Genomic DNA, 22,534 nt, shown 5'->3' on the forward strand with positions numbered 1-22,534 from the left:
TCACATTATAAGATGCTAAGTATTTACTATTAATACAGTAGAATTTTATGGCATTAGAACAGGAGGAAAAAGGACTTCTTGATAAATTTCACTTATCAAATTTACACCATATTGAAGAACTGACCACCAGTTTGTCTAATTTTATACCAATTTGCACACATATTTTACATTCCTTCCTCAAATTATATATATTCCAAATATAAATATTCCTCAATATTTATCTATTTCGGGTGGTAAACCTTTTAAAACATACAAGAAACTCATTTATAAATTAAACAACTGAAAAATTGGGACTTCCACCAGAAACCTTATTTGCTTAAAGCTTAGGAGAGTATAAGTGTTGTAAAACCTGAAGAAGATCTTGAAATACTTTAATAAAAATTTGGTAAGCCTACTAAACGCTTTAGAATTAAAGCTAGATTAATTTATATAAAAAGAGAGTAAAGGTCTTTGCCTTTGTTGTCACCATTTCTTATGATCCTATTTTTCACTCTTCAAAATGTTAATATCTTTCAGTGTTTCTCCAGATAAATGGCACTTTAGAGGATCCTTAACCACTGATTCTGAGATTGTTAGGTTTACAAAGATTATGGTAACTTAACCACTATTCTAGAATGGTGCCAATTTCAGAAAAGATGATGTTTTACTTAGCCAGACAATGGTTGGCATGACTGTTAAGTTTGATGAGGCTAAACACAAAGGTTACTAACGTCCTCCTCACACTGTTCAATATTTACTCCATTACCAGAAGATAGACCACTTGTACAACCTATTAAACCTTGAAAAAATAAGGACTTCATTCTTTTTTTTTTGGTGAGGAAGATTAGCCCTGAGCTAAACATTTGTTGCCAATCTTCCTCTTTTTGCTTGAGGAAGATTGTCCCTGAGCTAACATCTGTGCCAATCTTCCTCTACTTTTTGTATGTGGGATGCTCCCACAGCATGGCTTGATGAGTGGTGTGTAGGTCCTCACCCAGGACCAGAACCCGTGAACCCCAGGATGCCAAAGCAGAGCATGTGAAGCCAACCACTATGCCACTGGGTTGGCCCCAAGGACTTCATTCTTAAAGCAAAGAATGACTGGGTAACTTTGACCCAGAGAATCTTGGGAAAATGTGAAGGCCAATGATTTTCAAACAGATATTTATACATATGTAATAATTCGATAGTTGTATCTGCAAGATTTTTAAATTCTAATATTTATATCAGTTACTTATATTGTTATATCAGCTAAAAATCTCCAAACTCTGTCAAATTATAGTATACTAATGGTCATAACCTTCCCTGACTTGTTTCTGCTTTTATCAGGAAATGACTTCACAATTTACCATGTTTGCTGTAAATAGTCCTTATCAAGAATGATACAACTCTTATATACTGATAATAAATGACCTCTTATATACATAAGGGGAAAAGAAGAAGGGTACAGAATATTATGTATGGCATGTTAACTTCTGTGTTCTTAAAATATTATGTATATACATAAATGCTTACTAAAGCAAGATATAGTTTTGAAAGAATACACAGGAAACTGGCTGCTTTGGAGGAGTGGAGCCAAGAGAGGAAAACAGGGACAGAATGGCAAACAAATTTTCACTATATATCATTTGAATTCAAACCATGTCCATGTATTATATTTTTAAAATATTTAATTAAAAAAATTAAGGGACCAGCCTGATGACGTAGTGGTTAGGTTTGCACACTCCACTTTGGCTACCCAGGTTACATAGGTTCAGATCCCAGGCACAGATCTAGCACCGCTCCTTCAAGCCAGGTTATGGCAGCATCCCACATAAAATAGAGGAAGACTGGCACAGATGTTAGCTCAGCAACAATCTTCCTCAAGCAAAAAAGAGGAAGATTTGCAATAGATAGCTCAGGGCCAATCTTCCTCACCAAAAAAAAAAAAAAAAAAAAGAAGACGACGACGAAAGAAAGAAAGAAAGAAAAAGAAAAAAATTAAAAGCATAATGTGGTCATAGAAGTGCAGACTTCACAGTTAAACTACTTGGGTTCAAATCTAGGCTCTACCACTTATTAGCTGTTGACCTTGGGCAATTATTTAAGTTAATTAAACTATCTTTGTGCCTTAGTTAGAATCTATCTAAGATAGATAGATTCTTATATAGAATCTATCTCAAAAAGGATTAAATAAATTAGTATTTGTGATGCACATAAAACAGTACCTGGCACAGATTAAGTACTCAGTAGACACATATGTGTACTATACATACACACACAAACATATATACATCTATACATATAATACACACACACATCTTCCAGGAGTTTCTGTCTATTTTTACCTGGTGAATTCTAACAAATACATTCTGGCTTCTTTTGATAATTTTTTATTTAATAAATTATATATTTTTTAAATTTAATATATGATATATTTCCTAATGCAGAACAACAATTGAATCTATGCTATCTTTTTTTTCTATACATGTTAGGTTTATGTATCTTCTTGGACTATTTTTAAAAAACCAGTTTTAAAATATTTTTTGCTCCTCTCTTCTTCATTTTTTACTTCATTAATTTCTGCTTTTAAATCTTTATTTCTCTCTTCTATTTTCTTCAAGTTACCTGTTCTTTTTGTCTAACTTTATCTTGATGCTTAAGTAATTTTCAGTCTTTCTTCTTAACTAAATATCCTCTCTGAACAATGTTTTACCTGCATCCCACATGTTTTGATATGTAGTAATTTCATTATTCAGTTCTAAATACTTTCTAATTTCTGTAACAAGTCTTTTTTAACTTGGGAATTTTCAGAGGTATAATTTTTCCTAATATATGAGAAGGGATTTTTTTTATCTTTTGCTACTGACTTTAATCCTTACACAGTATGAACACAGAATGTAAGCTGTGATGATATAGATTTTAACTTTTATTTTATCTCTATCAAAGTAATAGCTCATAGTTTAAAATTTAGACAGTACTACAGGCTTACATGTATAAGCTGCAGGCCCCTGCCCAATGCTACCGTACCCCTAATACTGCCCCTAGTAGCAACTCTGTGATTCTAAATATGTTGCTTATATAGCTATGCCTCCATTTTTCAATTTTACATATTATTTTCTTTTTACTATAGAAAGTAAAGTTCAGCTAAACTACATCTCCCACTCCTACATCTTTTACAAAGCATTAAGTTTTCTATGACCTTGCAAATCTGAAAATATCTTTATTTTGCTCTCCTTAAATTCAGTTTGGGTAACCATGGTATTCTAGGTTGAAAGTCAGATTCACTCACGATTTTGCAGGAAGGGCTTCGTTCGAGTCTAGTTTCCATTGCTCCTAGTGACAAGTCTGCTATTCTGATCCCTGAACTTTGAAGGTAATCTGCTAGCCTTCCTACCTTCCTCCCAACTCCCTCACCTCAGATAGAAGGTATTTGAAAGCTTCACTTTATCCCCAAAAGTTCTAAAATTTGCTTTGGTATGGGACTTTTTACATTTATTGAATTAGTCCCTCTCAATGGTGTACCTTTTCAAACTAAAGGCTCCTAGCCCATCAGTTCAGAGAAATTTTCTTGTTCTGTGTCTTTAACAATTTCCTCTTCCATTTTCTCTCTCTTTTACTAGATGGATGTTGCCTCTGTCTAGTAGACTGGTCCTCAAATCTTCCTACTATTCGGAAAATTCCTCTATTTCATCTTCAAAAACTTCTATTGGGTTTTTAATTTCTATTGTATTACGCTTTCCAAAAGTTTTCTTTCTCTAATTCTTTCTGTTTGATGGTATTCTGTGTTGTTCTTGCTTAATGAATATAATATTAACAATATCTCTAAGGATATTAATTCATTTCAGTGTCTTTGAGACTTTCTTTTCATTCGTCTTTGCTTCTTACAAGTTCCTATATTTCTATTATACTTATTATTTTGCTTTTTGCTCTTTCACATTAGAAGTTTTATCAAATGTCTGGTAACTGTTGCTCCGGTGACTTTCGGTTTGTCCATGCTACTTGCTTCAGCCAAAGAAATATGAGTGAACATCAAGTACACCACCATCCATGCAGAAGCTTTAAATCTGTCTATGGTTTGGCTCTGTCCCCATCCCTGAGCTTCTGCCCCCTGCCCTAGGAGAGAAGCATGCTGCAGATAGTAGCTGCTCACTGCAGGTCCTGGAATGTGAAGACTTGGGAGCTGAGTAGACCTCAGTACAGTTGGCAATATGGCTGCAGATGGTTAGCAGTCCTCAGGCCATATGTAAACAAGAAATATTGGTTGTAAATCACTGAGATTTGTGATTCTATTTGTGGGTTAAAATGTACACATACACTTACACACAGAATATTTCTGCAAGAATTTACCAGACAATGGAAGTAGAAGAAGTCAGAGAGAGGAAACAATTTTCATGTTATATTCTTCAGTATTTTTTAATACATGTTCATGGCAAAATGTTTATTTTTATAAGTTACATGTAAAAAATCCTGATTAGAAAAAGGCAAAACAAAAGGTCTCTAAGAGCACTGAAATAAAAGACAAACTTCTCCAATTTAAAATTTTTCTAAAAATACTTTTACAGTAAGGCAATATATTCTCAGTATAAAAACTATGGAAACAAGAGAAAGACAGAAATAAGAATAAAAATCATCAACTACATCAACACCCAGATATGTCATTATTTGTACCATTTTAGAGATATGATTCATCACCTTGTATACGTAATTTTATATTCTGCTTTTCAATTTTACTCTATAATAAGCACCTACTGTGTTATAAGAATTCACAAACCTCACTTTTAATTGCTATATATATTTAAGCATACAGATATGCCACAATTGGCTTAATTATTCCCTTAGTGTTGGACAAATATATTAATTCTAATTTTTACTACCTTAAGTAATGTCTCATTAGACATTTCTAGGCATAAAGCATTTCCTATAGTTAGGATTTTTCTTTAGGATATATTCCTATTACCAGAATTGCTGGGTGAAGAGATGTGAACATGTTCAGGCTCTTGATACATAATGCCAGACTGCTTTCCAAATAAATTATATGGATTTACACTCCCATCGGTAATAAACATCAGGGCTGTCACATCATGGAGAATCTTTTTTTAACTTCAGCTTACACGACAGGCAAAAATCGATGTATGAGTAAGCATTATTTTGATAGTTTTCATTACTAGGAGGCTGAATATCTTTTCACATTTTTATTAGTTATTTGAATTTTCTTTCACACAAATTACCTGTTGCTTTGCATTTGCTCATTAATAAAAGCCTTAGTGCTTTACCAATTGATTTGTATATAATTTCTTCCATGACACTGAGTTCAGAAAGTCTTCTATTTTCCTTGAGCTTTTATATCTAATAATAGTAACATATCAACAAATCTTTCCTTCTACACCCTCACTGGCATATCTATCTAGTCTCTGGTTGTACATCAAAATCATCTTGGGACATTCATCTCAGAGATGTGGATTCAATTAGTAGAAGGAGGAGCTAGATAAATGTATTTTTTAAAAGCTGAAACTGAAAAGATGAAAAAAATGCATTATGTTCTAAGGTAGAATGATCATTAGTTTTTGGTCTGGTTTTTTTTTTATTTTTTTTTCCTGGTGGCCAAAAGTTACAATGAACCTGACTCTTTCAAAAGCTTGTCTTAATGCTTAATCTGCTTAAAACAATGAGGGGAAAAAAATGGCATACAATAAATTTCTTTGGAACAAGTAAGATGTCAGTACTCATCATGGAATTTTACAAAAGCCCCATGTCTCACCTGTTTGGAGAATACTAGGAAAAGACAAGGTGACTTTCTCATCTTCATTCTGATAGTTAAATCCTGTAGCATGTATTTCTGGAATGGAAAAAAAAAACATTACTTCACAAATCTGACTGGACTGATATAACCAAACTCAGACTGCAGCAATTAACATCTTTAAGAGCAAAATTTCTACTAAAACTAAATATTCTTAATTTAATACATTAAGTTCCTATTAACAAAAGTGTCGCTTTAGGCTATATGATCTAAGTTAAATAAGTTCCTTAAAAACAATTACGCAAACAAAAAAAAACCCCAATTATGCATCCTATATTATTAATTCACAAAATTTTTATGACATAAGGGAAATAGGGCGACTGCAAATGTGAAAAGGTTTTCTACCAGATTACCAGCCCTGCTTCATTTTCATCTTTGTATGACTATGACACAGCTTTCTATGTTGCAGTCTTCCTCATGAACATCTGAAAGACTGAGCAAAAGGCCAAGATTTCAGTGTTAAAGATATATCAGTGAAAGTTCTGTTCCCACCCAAAGATAGGTAAAAATTCCAACTAAGATCTAAATCCAATTTATTTCCAGTAAAATTCTTTGTTGTTACATTTTATAGAAATAAAGAAGGTGAAAACAGGTGTGTGGATTAAATTAAGGCTTTGACTTCCTCTCTACCAGGAGTGAGAAGAGACTGCTTATTTGATACTTTATAATGTTTAGTTGACACTTTAGGGAAAGAAGTAAGTAGATCAATTTCCAACCATATCACATCACATCCCAAATGAAAAGTCAAAGAGGTAGCCTTAATAAGCACATGAAAAGATGCTCATCATCAACCATCAGGGAAATGCAAATCAAAACCACAATGAGATACCACTTCACACCCAATAAGATGACTACAATCAAAAAGACAGATAATAAGTGTAAGGGAGGATGCAGAGAAAATGGAACCTTCATATATTGCTAGTAGGAATGTAAAATGATGCAGCCGCTTTGGAAAACAGTCTGGCAGTTCCTCAAAAGATTAAAGAACGAGTTACCATACGACCCCGAGATCCCACTCCTAGGTATATTTCCAAGAGAAATGAAAACATATGTCCACACAAAAACTCATACACAAATGTTCACGGTAGCATTATTCATAACAACCAAAAAGTGGAAACAACCCAAATGTCCATCAACTGATGAATGGATAAAATGTAGTATACAATGGAATATTATTTGACAACAAAAAGAAATGAACTGTTGATATATGCTACAATATGGATAAAGCTTGAAAATATTATGCTAAATGAAAAAAAAAAACCACACAAAAAGCCACATATTTATAAGAAATGTCCAGCATAAGCAAATCTCTAGAGACAGAAAGTAGATTAGTGGTTGCCTAGGGCTGGGAGGTTGAGGGGAAATGGGAAGTAACTGCTCATGGATACTTTGTTTTTGTAGTGATGAAAACGTTCTAAAATTGATTCTGATGGTGGCTGCACAACTCTATGAATATAATAAAAAACAACTGAATTCTACACTTCAAATGAATGGATTGTATGGTATGTGAATTATATCTCAATAAAACTGTTACTAGGGGCCAGCCCCGTGGCCGAGTGGTTAAGTTTCTGTGCTCCACTTCAGCGGCCCTGGATTTCGCCAGCTTGGATCCTGGGCATTGAGCTAGCACGGCTCATCAGGCCATGCTGACGTGGCGTCCCACACAGCACAACCAGAAGGACCTACAACTAGAATATACAACTATGTACTGTGGGGCTTTGGGGAGAAGCAGAAGAAAAAAAAGAAAACATTGGCAACACATATTAGCTAAGGTATCAATGTTTAAAAAACAAACAAACCAAAAGAAACTGTTACTAAAAGAGAGAGAGAGGTAGTAGGCTTATCAGTCACAGGCTTAAGCTTGATATGGGTAACAGTGATTAAGATTTAACAACATTCTATGAGCCAGGAAAGATGCCCACAATTCATTCTTTTTTTTAAATGAATCGCCTAAGAATTGAATTTCTGATATTTCTAATATCATCATGGTTCAAACATGTCTTTATAAGGCCAAACTCTTTACAAAACCAGTAAGAAACTGTAATTTCAGATTTTAAAAGAACTTTAATCAGTTATTCTTCATTTTACAGATAAAGAAAATGAGATACATAAAGTTACTGATTTGCCTAAGGTCATATAGCTGGACTAGGACTCAGTTCCCTTCCTACTTGTACTGCCAAAATTCTTTCTACTATCATAAGCTAGCTCCTAAATTTGAACAGAAACTCAAGACTGCATATATACAATACTGGTGAAATCTCTACTGAAACAATGACTTTTGCTGACAAAAACTCGAGATTTGCTCTAACCTGAATCCCAGGAATAGAATGATACTTAGCCTATAAGGAAGCCAAGAATTACCTCAATGCTTAAGAATGTACTTTTCTGACTTAGATGTATCAAACAGCATTATTGTAGCTCTGAGGTTCTATGGTCAAAGACCATCTCCATCAAGGTACACTAAAGCCAACTTGTTTGTATAATTGAAACAATCAAATTTCCTATTGCTAGATTCCATTTTGCAGCATATGCTTTCAAATGTATGTATCAACTATATTACAATGTGTACAAAAAAGAGCAAAATTCCCTCCAAAATTCTCTCTTAGAATAGCCATATATTAGAATTCTTTTTTTTTTAAAGATTTTTTTTCCTTTTTCTCCCCAAAGCCCCCGGTACATAGTTGTATATTCTTAGTTGTGGGTCCTTCTAGTTGTGGCATGTGGGACGCCACCTCAGCGTGGTTCGATGAGCGGTGCCATGTCCGCGCCTAGGATCCGATGAAACACTGGGCCGCCTGCAGCGGAGCACGCAAACTCAACCACTCGGCCACGGGGTTGGCCCCAAGAATAACCATATATTAGAATTCTTAAAAAGGCTCTTGTAGTATGGGAAACTCTTCCAATTATTTCATATTGAACAACATACTACCTGGCAAACACAGATTAGAGTTGGAAACAACTTTGGTCAATTGCAGTTTTGGATATTTCCATAAACAGCAACACCACTGATCCAGTGGCTCAAGTCAAAAATACGGAATCATCGGGATGGCCTGGTGGCGCAGTGGTTAAGTTCGCATGTTCCGCTTCTCAGTGGCCCGGGGTTCGCTGGTTCGGATCCCAGGTGTGGATATGGCACCGCTTGGCACACCATACTGTGGTAGGCGTCCCACATATAAAGCAGAGGAAGATGGGCACGGATGTTAGCTCAGGGCCAGTCTTCCTCAGCAAAAAGAGGAGGACTGCAGTAGCTAGCTCAGGGCTTATTTTCCTCAAAAAAAAAAAAAAAATGGAATCATCCTAATTGTCCCCCTCCTTGTCTGTCTCTCTCTCATACCACACATCCAATAAGCAAATTCAATAGCCTATACCTTTAATCTCAGATTTCAATGCCTCTACCACTACAACCCCAGTCCAATGCACCATTATTTCTCTCCTAGACCACAATACCCTCTTAACGGGTCTGTTTCCACTCTTGCTGCCTTATAGTCTATTCTTCACACAGCAGTCAGAGTAATCACTGAGATCAAAGCCTCTAATGGAGTCCCAAAATTCAGAATGAAAAGCTAAGCCGGCGTGAGCTAGGCAAACACTTCTTAGAGAGGACAAAACAAAGCACTAACCATAATAGAAAAAATTTGGTAGTTCAGATTTCATTAATATTTGAAGTCTGTGATTATTGAGACACACTTAAGAAAATGAATAGGCAAACCACAGACAAGGAGAAAATATTTTATTTTATATGTATATAAAATATCATTATATATATATATGACAAAGAACTTATATCCAAAATATAAATAAAAACTTCTACAATTTAATGACAAAAAGATAGACAACTTAAATAAAATATGGGCAGGAGATTTGAACAATTTCACAAAGGAAAATATATGAATGGTCTAAAAGCAAATGAAAAAGTACTCAACAACATTAGTCACCAGGGAAATGCAAATTAAAACCACAATGACATACCACTACATATCCAGTAGAAAGGCTAAATCTAAAAAGGTAGAAAACAAAAATGTTGCCAAGGATGTGGAGCAACAACTGGAACTCATATTTTGCTGCTGGTGCCTCTTTATTGTTCCTCAAAGACTACAAGCATTCTCCAAGCTCAGGGTTTCTGCAACTGCTTGGAAAGTTCTTTCTCCAGATATCTACACATTTTATGTCACTCAGGTCTCTGCGCAAATCACTTCTTTAGAGATCTCTTCCATCACCTTAAAGAACAACTTTCACTCTACATTCTCTTACTATGATCTTTGAGCACTTATCCCTACTTTACATTACATATTAGTTATTGTCTATCTTTCCAAATCGAATATATGTATGTGGAATGCTGATTCGTGGTTTTCTCCACCACCCTACCTGCTGTGCCAGAACAGTTTCTGGTACATAGTATATTCATCAAATATTAGCAGAGTGAATCACTTCAAAAAGCAATAGACTAAGTGATGATGTCATGGGATCATCAGTACTACCCATACAAGATATATTAATGAAAAACCACCTTTACTAATGTTATATGAATGGGGACTTACGGCTAGGGGTAAAATTTCCAGTTACAACACGATTTGTTGATTCAAAAAGGGATCTATCTTAAGCACCTTAGAAGATAATATTTGCTCTGGAAGTGTTAGATTGTTCAAAGAGTGGGTTCCATTCATAACAGCAACAAAAGTAGAAAATACCTGGGAATATACTTAATAAGAAATGTGTAAAATCTTCACAAAGAGAGACAGGAACCGGTTGGTGGTTACCAGAGGGAAACGGGATTGAGGGAATGGCAAAAGGAGTAAAGGGGCAAATTTGTACAGTGACGGATAGAAATTAGACTCTTGGTGGTTAACACAACATAGTCTACACAGAAGTTGAAATATAATGTTATAAGTTATCACAAAGTTATAATAAATTATAACAGTTACCTCAATAAAAAAAGAAATCTTCATGAAGCAAATTTTAAACATTACTTAAAGACACAAAAGACAAACAACGGAAAGTAAAATAATATTCTTAGTTATGGATACATCTTAACATTTTTAATTCTCTTTAAGTTACATATATGATCTCAATAAAAGTAGCAACAAATTTTTTCTTTTTATAATTGGACAACATGACTCTAATGTTCATATGCAAAAAATAAATAAGTGGGGGCTGGCCCCGTGGCCCAGTGGTTAAGTTCACACACTCCGATTTGACAGCCTGGGGTTTGCTGGTTCGGATCCTGGGTATGGCACTACGCATGACTCATCAAGCCATCCTGTGGCAGCATTCCACACAGAAGAACTAGAATGACTTACAACGAGGATATACAATTATGTACTGGGGCTTTGGGGAGAAGAAAAAAAGGAGGAAAGTTGGCAACAGATGTTAGCTCAGGGCCAATCTTCCTCACAAAAAAGGAGGAGAAGAAGAAGAAGGAAAAGAGGAAGAAGAAGAAGAGGAAGAAGAAGAAGAAGAGGAAGAAGGAGAAGTCATTAAGAATGACTTAAAAAAAAAAGATCCGTAGCATTTAAAATAAATAAATAAAGGGACCAGCCCAGTGGCACAGCAGTTAAGTTTGCATGTTCTGCTTCGGCGGACCAGATCCGCTGTTTCAGATCCCAGGTGTGGACCTAGCACCATTTGGCAAGCCATGCTGTGGCAGGTGTCCCACATATAAAGTAGAGGAAGATGGGCACAGATGTTAGCTCAGGGCCAGTCTTCCTCAGCAAAAAGAGGAGGACTGGTGGTGGATGTTAGCTCAGGGCTAATCTTCCTCAGATAAATAAATAAACAAATAAGAGAAACGGTGAATTCTGAAAAGAAGTGTAATGAGAAGGTCTGCTCCACCAGATACTAAAACATATTACAAAGTTACAATAAACTCAGGAATAATGAGACAGTTCACCAGAACAGATTCAGAAAGTAAGCAGCAGAATCAAATACATATGTGATTCAGTATACAATAAAGGTGGCATTTGGGATGTGGGAAAAAGGTAGATTATTCCATAAACGGTGTTGGAGCAAAAATTTAAGTTGGATATGTACCTTATATCTAATATCAAAATAAATTCCAGATGGAACAAAGATTTATACGTAAAAACTAAAACTATAAAAACACTGATTTTTAAAATAATCTCTAGCTAAGGAAAGCTTTTCTAAACATGCCTTAAGATCTAGAAATCATAAAAGAAACAAATAAACTTAATGCAAAAAACTTTGGCATTATAAAAATGACTAAGCAAAATCAGAAGACACGACAACTTGAGGAAAAAATATTGCAACTTTTATGATGAAAAAAAGTTACTTTCCTCTACACATAAAAATTTCATTTTTAAAAAAATCAGTAAAAAAGGGCAACATCCAATTACAAATGGGCAATGATATAAACAGCTCACAGAAAAGTGAAATACCAATGGCTTTAAAAATATACAAAAAGATTCTTAATCTTACAATGTAAAGAAATGCAAAGTAAAGGTATTGCAAGATAACTTTTTTGTGTGTGTATGAGGAAGGTAGGCCCTGAGCTAACATCTGTTGCCAATCTTCCTCTTTTTGCTCGAGGAGGATTGTCCCTGAACTAACATCCATGCCAATCCTCCTCTACTTTATATGTGGGACACCACAACAGCATGGCTTGATGAGCAGTGTAAGTCCATGCCCAGGATCTGAACCCACAAACTCCGGGCCACCAAAGCAGAGCATGAGAACTTAACCACTACACCACTGGGCCAGGTCCAAGATAACCATTTTTTACCTTTCAGATTAACAAAGATCAAAAAAACTGAAAAGATGTGGAACTAAGGTTTAACAAGCTGGTGGATATTGGTACCATCTCTATGAAGTGCAATTTGACAATATCACTCAAAATTACAAATATACATACCTTTGACCCAGCAATTCCACTTTCAGGAATTTACCCTAGATACCTTCTCATATGTGCAAAATGATGTTAGACATATGCCATACTGTGCACTGCAGCATAGAATTCCATTTAAATGTCTATCAGCAAAGGACTGGCTCAATGAATTATGATAAACTCATTCCACGGAATACTATTTAACCATTAAAAAAATGAGGAAGCTCTTCTTCTTTAAGGCAAGGTAAAACAGGATTGAAACAAAAACAACAACCCACTAATTGGGAAAAAATATTTGCAAGTCATATATCCGACAAAGGGTTAATCTCTATAACATATAAAGAACTCACACAACTCAACAACAAAAAAATCAAACAACCCAATCAAAAAATGGGCAGGAGACATGAACAGACATTTCTCCAAAGATATACGGATGGCCAATAGGCATATGAAAAGATGTTCATCATCACTGATCATCAGGGAAATGCAAATCAAAACTACACTAAGATATCACCTTACACCCATTAGAATGGCAAAAATAACCAAAACAAAAAGTAAGAAATGTTGGAGAGGTTGTGGAGAAAAAGGAACCCTCATACACTGCCGGTGGGAAGGCAAACTGGTGCAGCCACTATAAAAAACAGTATGGAGATTTCTCAAAAAATTAAAAATAGAAATACCATATGACCCAGCCATCCCACTACTGGGTATCTATCCAAAGAACCTGAAATCAGCAATTCCAAAAGTCCCATGCACCGCTATGTTCATTGCAGAATTATTTACAATAGCCAAGACATGGAAGCAACCTAAGTGCCCATCAACTGATGATTGGATAAAGAAGATGTGGTATATATATACAATGGAATACTCCTCAGCCATAAAAAAGAATAAAATCGTCCCATTCACAACAACATGGATGGACCTTGAGGATATTACGTTAAGTGAAATAAACCAGATAGAGAAAGACAATCTCTGTATGACTCCACTCATATGTGGAAGTTAAACATGTAGACAAAGAGAACAGATTAGTGGCTACCAGGGGACAGGGAAGGTAGGGGGTGGGCACAAAGGGTGAAGTGGTGCACCTACAACACGACTGACAAACAATAATGTACAAGTGAAATTTCACAAGGTTGTAAACTATCATAAACTCAATAAAAATTCTTTAAAAAATGAGGAAGCTCTTTACGTACTGATTTATAACAAGCTCCAAGACAAGCAAAGTACAAACCAGTTTTTTGTAAGATGCTACATTTATATTAAAAAAGAAATTTAGAATTAGCTAAAGTTGGTATTTCACCAAGAAAATTTGGCTGAAGCAATAAGTTTTAAGTTTAGAACAACAGCACGTCTTCTGCACTCCATTGAACTTTGTTAGCCGTCTACACACACACACACACACACACACACACACGCACACACACAGAAACACACAAAATCTCTTCCCTTCCTCTCTCTGTGTTAAAAAGGCCTTCTTATATTAATACTTGAGCACGACAACTTGCATTGAAAGGTAAATCATTAGTTGAGCCATGAAACACTTTTTCCCCCTTTATGTTTAAACATGATAAAATTTAATCATGGAAAAGGAAGTTAGAAAAATACAAGATGGTACACTCAGGAGGCCACATTTTTAAAAAGATTGAACTAGAAAAAAATACACAAATAAGGTCAGCCAAAGTTGTTATTGCTTAAGTCATCTACACAAGCCTCTAATGAGTTCTGCCTGGTATTATGAGATACAAATACAAAATCTTCTAAAACTTCTAATATCAGAAGTTCCAATTTAACTGTACTTTAAAACTTCCCTTATAAATTGTCTATTTGGAACTCAGAATGTCTCTTCCTCCAAGGCATTGCTATATATAAATAACAGGCAAACTAACCCACATAATTCTATATAGTCCACATATGCCATATAGTTTAGCACTAGAGCACACACATGATGAGGTTTTGTTTTTTTATTCAGAGGGCAACCTACCTACCATATTGTTTCTGTGGTTTTAGAAAGCAGTTCGTGGTGAGTGAAAAAGAATTTACAGTTCAACAAAGGCTTGCCACAGCCATCTGCTACTTGGAACATACTTTGCTTCTTCATAAAGTCCCAAATAGTTTTGCAATGGGAAAGAAAACACACCATTCTGGAGGAATTCCAAAGCAGCCTACAGAGAACATGGAACTAAGAACTCAGAGATACTTCTTACTTTGCAAGGCTCCAAGAGGACCTCTTTCTCACCCTGGGGCAGAAGAGCCCTTCCAGTATATGCACAGTTACAGTTCAAACAGTACCTATATTGACATTTCCAGATTTTGAGATAGATTTACTATTTATATAATATAGTGATGGTCTAGCCCATAGGCTATCTGAAAACTCTAAAGAGGATTAGCCATGTGCCAAATATAAATCAGGTCCAAGACAACAAAGAAATTCCTTCTAAAGTATGTCTCTTTTTAATAAATGACTGTTGGGTATTTAGTTAAAATGACTCAGCAGCAGTATAAATATTAGAGTAACACAGAGGCAAGGATTTGTATGCCAAGCCACTTTTGTTCTGGAGTTATCTGTCGATCTGGCAGACATGCCTTAGAGGCTGAGTCTGGTAGGCCTCAGGGACAAATCCTGGAATCCAGGGCCCATCAAGACTGAGGGCCTTGAGAAACCACCTCCTGCTTTGGACTTGGAACTCAAAAGTTGATAACTTCATAGTAAAGGTGAATAAGAAGAAAACTAGCCCATAAATGGAATGCAATAAGACTTCAGAAAATCTGAATCCCTGATATTGGAAAAAGATTACCCCTGAGTACTAGTGACCCCCAGATGAAGTAAAGAAAAATCCTCTCTAGAAGAAGCAAACATCATTGATTTTGACCACACAATTTTAATTTCCCTAATTCAACATCCAATAATCAAATAAACTTGGCACATTAGCGGACAAGACAAATTGAATGAAAAGACCTAAAATAACAGGCAATAAAATAAAACAGGAGCTCCTAGATATTAGTAGATATATTCATATACCTTCTTACTATGTTCAAGATGATAAAAGCCAAGCTTGAAAAATTTGGCAGGGAATGAGAAGCTAAAAACACACACACAAAACAAAAAATCTTGCACACTTATAAAAATAAATTATAGAACTAAAATATACAATAATAAAAAAATGCAACAAAACACACCTTCAATGGACAATCTTAAAAGTGGATTAGATACAGCTAAGGAAAGAATTAGTGAGTTGGAAGATAAGGCAGAATAAAAGATCCAAGACAAAGCACACAGGGAAAAAAGGATGAAAAATACAGGGAAGGGTAAGAAAGATGGAGGATACTATTAGAAGGCTGAACATACATTTAACTGGAATCCCAGTAGGAGAGATGAGAGGACCGAATGGAGCAGAAGTAGTATCTAAAGAGATAATGACTAAGACCATTCTGAAACAATTTAAGAGAGACTAAACCATAGATTCACCAAACCCTTTAAATCCCAAGCAGGCTATGTAAAAAGAAATCCAAACAGGCAGAGTATGGTTAAATCGCAGAAAACCAAAGACATAGAGTAGCTGGGGTGGGGAGGCTGGGGGGAGGTCTATTCTTAAAGGAATAGCCTGAGAGCCAACTTCTTAAGACCAATGATGGAATGAAGATGATGTGGAATAAAATAGTCAACACACTGAAAGGAAACAACTGCCAAGCTAGAATTTTATAGCCAGCTAAAATAATCTTCAAAAATGACGATTATAACACTGGTTTACACATCAGTTGAAACTCACTGAAATGCAAAATAGACACCAAAAATACATCTTATTGTACGTAAATTATTCTTCAATAAAGTAGGAATTTAAAATGAAAGTTAAAAAGTAAGGCAAAGATATGTCCAAAGAGGGGGCTGGCCCCATGCCTGAGTGGTTAAGTTCGCACGCTCTGCTTCGGCAGCGCAGGGTTTTGCCAGTTCAAACCCTGGGTGCAGACATGGCACCACTCATCAAGCCATGCTGAGGTGGCATCCCACATGCCACAACTAGAAGGACTCACAACTAAAAATGTACAACTATGTACTGGGGGCTTTGGGGAGAAAAATGAAAAATAAAATCTTTAAAAAAAGACATCTCCAAAGAAACAAAAACAGAGACTTTGCCAACAACAGACACATACTAAACATTACAAAGGGCATCCTTCAAACAAAATAATTCTAGCAGGATTGCTGGAATGAGGAACAACAAAAACAGCAAAAATTTGGGTAAAGCTAAATGAACATTATACTACATAACACAATGCCAACATTTTATGACTTTAAAATAAATAAAAATATATATATAAGAAAATTAGGGGCTGGCCCAGTGGCGCAGCGGTTAAGTGCACACGTTCTGCTTTGGCAGCCCAGGGTTCGCTGACTTGGATCCCGGGTGCGGACAGGGCACCACTTGGCAGGCCATGCTGTGGCTGGCATCCTGAATATAAAGTGGAGGAAGATGGGCACGGATGTTAGCTCAGGGCCAATATTACTCAGCAAAAAGAGGAAAATTGGCAGCAGACATTAGCTCAGGGCTAATCTTCCTCAAAAAAAAAAAAAAGAAAATTAAAGTACACCACAACAACAGCATGTAAGTCAGAGGGAGATAAATGGAGACTAAGTGCTCTAAGATCCTTATATTGTCCAGGAGAAGAGCAAAATGATCAATTAATACTGGATATTTTAAAGTCAGGGACAGACCTTGTAATTCCTGGGGTAGTGACATACATCAAAAAACAACAAAAACAATTTAAAAAAACTTTTCTAATTAAAAGAATATGAGAAAGCACATAAGAAAATGGTAGACTTAAAGCCAAATAACACTACTTACATTAAATGTAAATGGACTAAATGCTTTATTTAAAAGACAAAGATTTTCAGATTGGAACTAAAAAGAAAAAAATTGCAATGAGCTGTTTTCATGAAATATACCTAAAATAAGGATGCAGAAAGGGTGAAGGTAAAGAATGAGAAAAAATATTAACCAATAATTCATAAAAGCAGGGGGAAAAATTAGTAAAAATGAAGATTTAAACAAAATTAACAGACAAACGACACAGTAAGACATATATAAAACATTACACCTAACAACTACAGAATCACACTCCTTCCAAGCACACACAAGCATTTTAAAAACTGACCATATCAAAGTAAGTCTTAAAGTCCAAAGGACTAAAATCATATACAGTCATGAGCTGCATTACGATGTTGCAGTCAATGATGGACGGCGTATACAACTGTGGTCTCATAAGATTAGTACCATATAGGCTAGGTGTACAGTAGGCTAGACCATCTAGGTTTGTGTAAGTGCACTCTATGATGTTCGCACAATGATGAAATCACCTAATGATGCATTTCTCAGAACATATCCCCATCATTAAGCAACACATGACTGTAGTATGTTTCCTTACCATAGAACCGTTAAACTACACAATCTCGGGGCTGGCCCCATGGCCAAATGGTTAAGTTCGCATGCTCTGCTTCAGTGGCCCAGGGTTTCGCCAGTTCAGATTCTGGGCACAGGCATGGCACTGCTCATCAAGCCATGCTGAGGCACTGTCCCACATAGCACAACCAGAAGGACCTACAAACTATGTACTGGGGGGCTTTGGGGAGAAGAAGAAGAAGGAAAAAAAAGGAGATTGGCAACAGATGTTAGCTCAGGTGCCAATCTTTAAAAAAAAACAAAACTACAAAATCTCCAGATACATCTCAACATTCCATGGGTCAGAAATCAGGAAATATTTTAATCTGAATGATAAAAACACTACATATCAAAAAATGTAGAAGCAGATCAGGGGTTGCCTGGGGATGGGGGAGAAGGAAAGGAATGAATTACAAAAGGGCATAAGGGAATGTTTTGGGGGTGATGGATATGTTCATTATCCTGGCTGTACTCATAGGTCAAAATGTATCAAATCAGGGGCTGGCCCCATGGCCAAGTGGTTAAGTTCACGCGCTCCGCTTCGGTGGCCCAGGGTTTCACTGGTTCGAATCCCGGGTGCAGACATGACACCGCTCGTCAGGCCCCGCTGAGGCGGCATCCCACATGCCACAACTAGAAGGACCCACAACTAAAAATACACAACTATGTACTGGGGGGCTTTGGGGAGAAGGGGGAAAAGTAAAATCTTTAAAAAAAAAAACTATCAAATCATACATTTTAATACGTGCAGTTTATTATATGTCAATATTGCATATACCTTAATAAGGCTATTAAGAAGAAAGAAAGAAAAAAAGAAGAGAAGGAGGAAGCAACAATAGCCACAGTCACTACCTGGAGAACTTTCCCCAAAACAAACAAACCAAAAAAAGTGTGGGATGCACCTAAAAGCAGTACATTTTTAGGAGAAAAGTTTATAGCTTTAACAGTGAATATACTAGGAAAGCAATATAAGTAAAGCATACATCTCAAGAGGTTTAAAAAAAGAAACTGCAAAACAAACCAAAGAAAGTAGAAAGAGGGGCCGGCCCGGTGGCGCAGCGGTTAAGTGCGCATGTTCCACTTCAGTAGCCTGGGGTGCACCGGTTTGGATCCCGGGTGTGGACATGGCACCTCTTGGCACGCCATGCTGTGGTAGGCATCCCACGTATAAAGGAGAGGAAGGTGGGCATGGATGTTAGCTCAGGGCCAGTCTTCCTCAGCAAAAAAAAAAAAAAGAGGATTGGCAGCAGTTAGCTTAGGGATAATCTTCCTTAAAAAATAATAATAATAAAATAAAGTAGAAGGAAATAATAAAGATAAGAACAGAACTCAAGAAAATACAAAATAAACATTCAATTGAGGATTTAAAAATCAAAAGCCTTCTTTGAAAAGACTAATAAAATTGACAAAGCTATGAGGATTAAGGAGAAAAAAAGAGAAGGCACAAATAAATAAAATATAAATAAATATAACAAATGTATAAAATTACTATTTGTATTAAATATAAAATACATAAATAAAATGACATTTTATTATAAGGGATCTGGTAGCTAAGATCCTTGTAACTGTAATAATTTGAAACTATTTACAGCAGAGCTTCCCAAACAGTGTCCTGTGGCCGTTCCAAATATGAATTAGAGGTTTGCCAAGATACTGATTTCCTTGGCCCCTGGGTCAGTCAGATAGGGCTTGAGCAATGGGAGACCTCTGACACTTACTCAAACTTACTCATTTGAGCCTTTTCTTTCCAGCGTCCCAAGAAAATATTATCATTCTCTATTAATGTCTTTGGAAAAAAAGTTAAGAAGCATTGATCTGGAGAACTAACTCTTCCAGCTTAGCATTTAAGAACACCATACACATTATGAAAAAGAGAAAATAGAATAAACAAGTGGTGGCAAGGATATGGAGAAAAGGGAACCCTTGTATACTGTTGGTAAGAATGTAAATGGATAAACTATTACAGAAAACAGTATGAAGGCTCTTAAAAAAATTAAGAATAGAACTACCTTATAATCCAGCAATCCCACTTCTAGAGATATATATACATACATATACATACATACAAAGGAAATATATTTAGTATCTCCCATGTTTACTGCAGCATTACTCACAATAGCCAAGACATGGAAACAACCTAAATGTCTATTGATAGATGAATGGATAAAGAAAATGGCGGGGGGGGGGGGGGGGGGGACGACGGACACACTGTAGAATACTATTCAACCTTAAAGAAGGAAATTCTGCCATTCGTGACAAAATGGATGAACCTGGAGGACATTATGCTAAGTGAAATAAGCCAGACACAGAAGGACAAATACTGTGTGAATCACTTATACGTGGAATCTAAAATAGTCAAACTCATAGAAGCAGAGAGTAAACTGGTAGTTGCCAGGAGCTAGGGGAAGGGGGAAATGAGGAGATACTGGTCAGAGGGCAGAAAGGTTCAGTTATACAAGATGAATAAATTCTGGAGATTGAACGTAGAACAATGTGACTATATTAACAATACTGTATTGTACACTTGAAATTTGCTGAGAAGGTAGATCTTAAGTTTTCTCACCACACATACAAAAAGGAAAAAAACAAAGAAAATGATAACTATGTGAAATGATAGATACGTTAATTAGCTTGTGATTATTTCATAGTGTATAGGCATATCAAAACATTAAGTTGTACACCTTAAATATATACAATTTTTATTTGTTAATTATATCTCAATAAAACTTGGAAAAAACAAGAACATATAATATTATATAATATTATGTAATCAGTTTTTCCTCTCCATTTAATCTAAAAATTACGTAACAATTTTTATGCTCTCCACTTTCTTAATATTTAAAACACTGTACAGAATCTTTACAATTAATAAATATCTTGACTGTATTCCTCAAAGGGAAGTAAAATCAAAATTAAAGCTAATGACAAAATAATCCCAAATATAATGTAATTTTGTTTGTTACCCATAAAATCAATAGAATAAGCATATGAAGAAACTCAAGACTAAAAAATATGACAGACTTACTATATTTCTCTAGATTTTTGCTTCAGTTCACTCAGTAAGTATCTACTGAACACGTATTATATGTAAGATACCATATACCACAGGTGAAAAAGAACGAATCATGGCTCCTGGTCCTTAAGGAACTTCAATTCCAATAAGAAGTAGTATAGACACAAACAAATTATTACAATATGGTGTGGCTAAATTAATTACAGCCAGTAGACTGTGGTGATTAAGTGCATGGACCGTAGAAGCCAAACTGCCTGGCGTTGAATCAGTCACTAGCTTTATGACCTAGATTAAGTTACATAGCCTCTCTGTACCTAGAGCCATTCATAAGTCTATATGAATATGTGATGTACTTAGTGACTGGCATACAGTAAACACTGACTTCATTATTTTTATCATTACTATTAAACACTATCATTACTATGAAAAATGATACACTTAGTTGGGCACCTAACCTGGTCTGAAGGCTAGGGAACCTAACTCACAAAAACAAATGTACCTTCTGTTATCAAACGATGTCATCTAAATTCTTAAAGCAACAGCCACTAAAGCAATCCACATCACCTCAGAGCTGTGTAAATAATGTTTAAAAACTTACCAAATACAAATAAGACAAAATTTAAAACTATTACACATTCATAATCTTTATATTTGTATATAAACCACATGGAGACTTGACCATTCCTTATCAGTCTTTCCCTATCATTCAAGACCTGCTAAAGTGAAAGTGAAAGAAGGCAAGTATGTACAACTGCAGACTTCCTGTCCTCTACGTCTGACTTGCACTAGAAAGGAACAGAAGAGTGGGCTAACAGTATCAATGTTCCTTCTAGTGCAAGGATTCATTTACTCTGAAACTTAAGGTTTTATCTTAATGTTAACATTACATAAATTCTTCCTTTTTGAAAAATGTCTTCTGTTTGTCTCTATTGTCTTTGCAACTGGTTTTAAGTTTCTTGCAAATAAAGAATACTTCAGACATGTTTTCACACTTACCAAACTATCACTTAAACATAGGAATTTAACAAAAACTCCTTGAATGACCACACAAATGATCACTTAAGGAAAAAGAAACAAAACTTTGATATGGGGGGAGGGAAACGTTTCAAACAAATAGCAAACTTCCTTTAATATACTAAGGCAAGCAAACTTACCTGAAAAGCGAGCTGAGAGGCAGAATGTGGGAGATAGAAGGACTTTTTGCACAATGTTACTTGACATTCCATAATAATCAAAGGTACTTGTTTCTAGCATAATTATGATGTTTACATAAGTAACATAATTATTTTTGTATACATCAACAAGACTTAAATAAACCAAAATGTTAAGTGTTTATAAATCAGCCACATAATGTTGGTTTGGAAATCAGTACTCAAACGGAAAAATATATATACCTTGAGAGCAAAGTTCTACTAAAATGGGAAATATGAAAGTATAAGGAGCAAAAAAAGCCTACTCTCCAAAACTGTCAGTGAATTGTTTACAGTTGTCAA

The 22,534-nt window shown here is 35.6% G+C and overlaps 1 protein-coding gene across 1 annotated transcript in view; it reads right to left on the reverse strand.

Moving 5' to 3' along the window:
- Positions 1–22,534, reverse strand: part of NPEPPS (aminopeptidase puromycin sensitive) — a 78,236-nt gene that overhangs the window by 37,726 nt on the left and 17,976 nt on the right. The window contains exon 2 of the mRNA XM_046675511.1: positions 5,720–5,797. Within this exon, the coding sequence (XP_046531467.1) occupies positions 5,720–5,797 (78 nt within the window). The remainder of the gene's footprint in view (positions 1–5,719; positions 5,798–22,534) is intronic.

Source organism: Equus quagga, chromosome 11 (assembly GCF_021613505.1).
Source record: "Equus quagga isolate Etosha38 chromosome 11, UCLA_HA_Equagga_1.0, whole genome shotgun sequence".
Taxonomy (NCBI): Eukaryota; Metazoa; Chordata; class Mammalia; order Perissodactyla; family Equidae; genus Equus; species Equus quagga.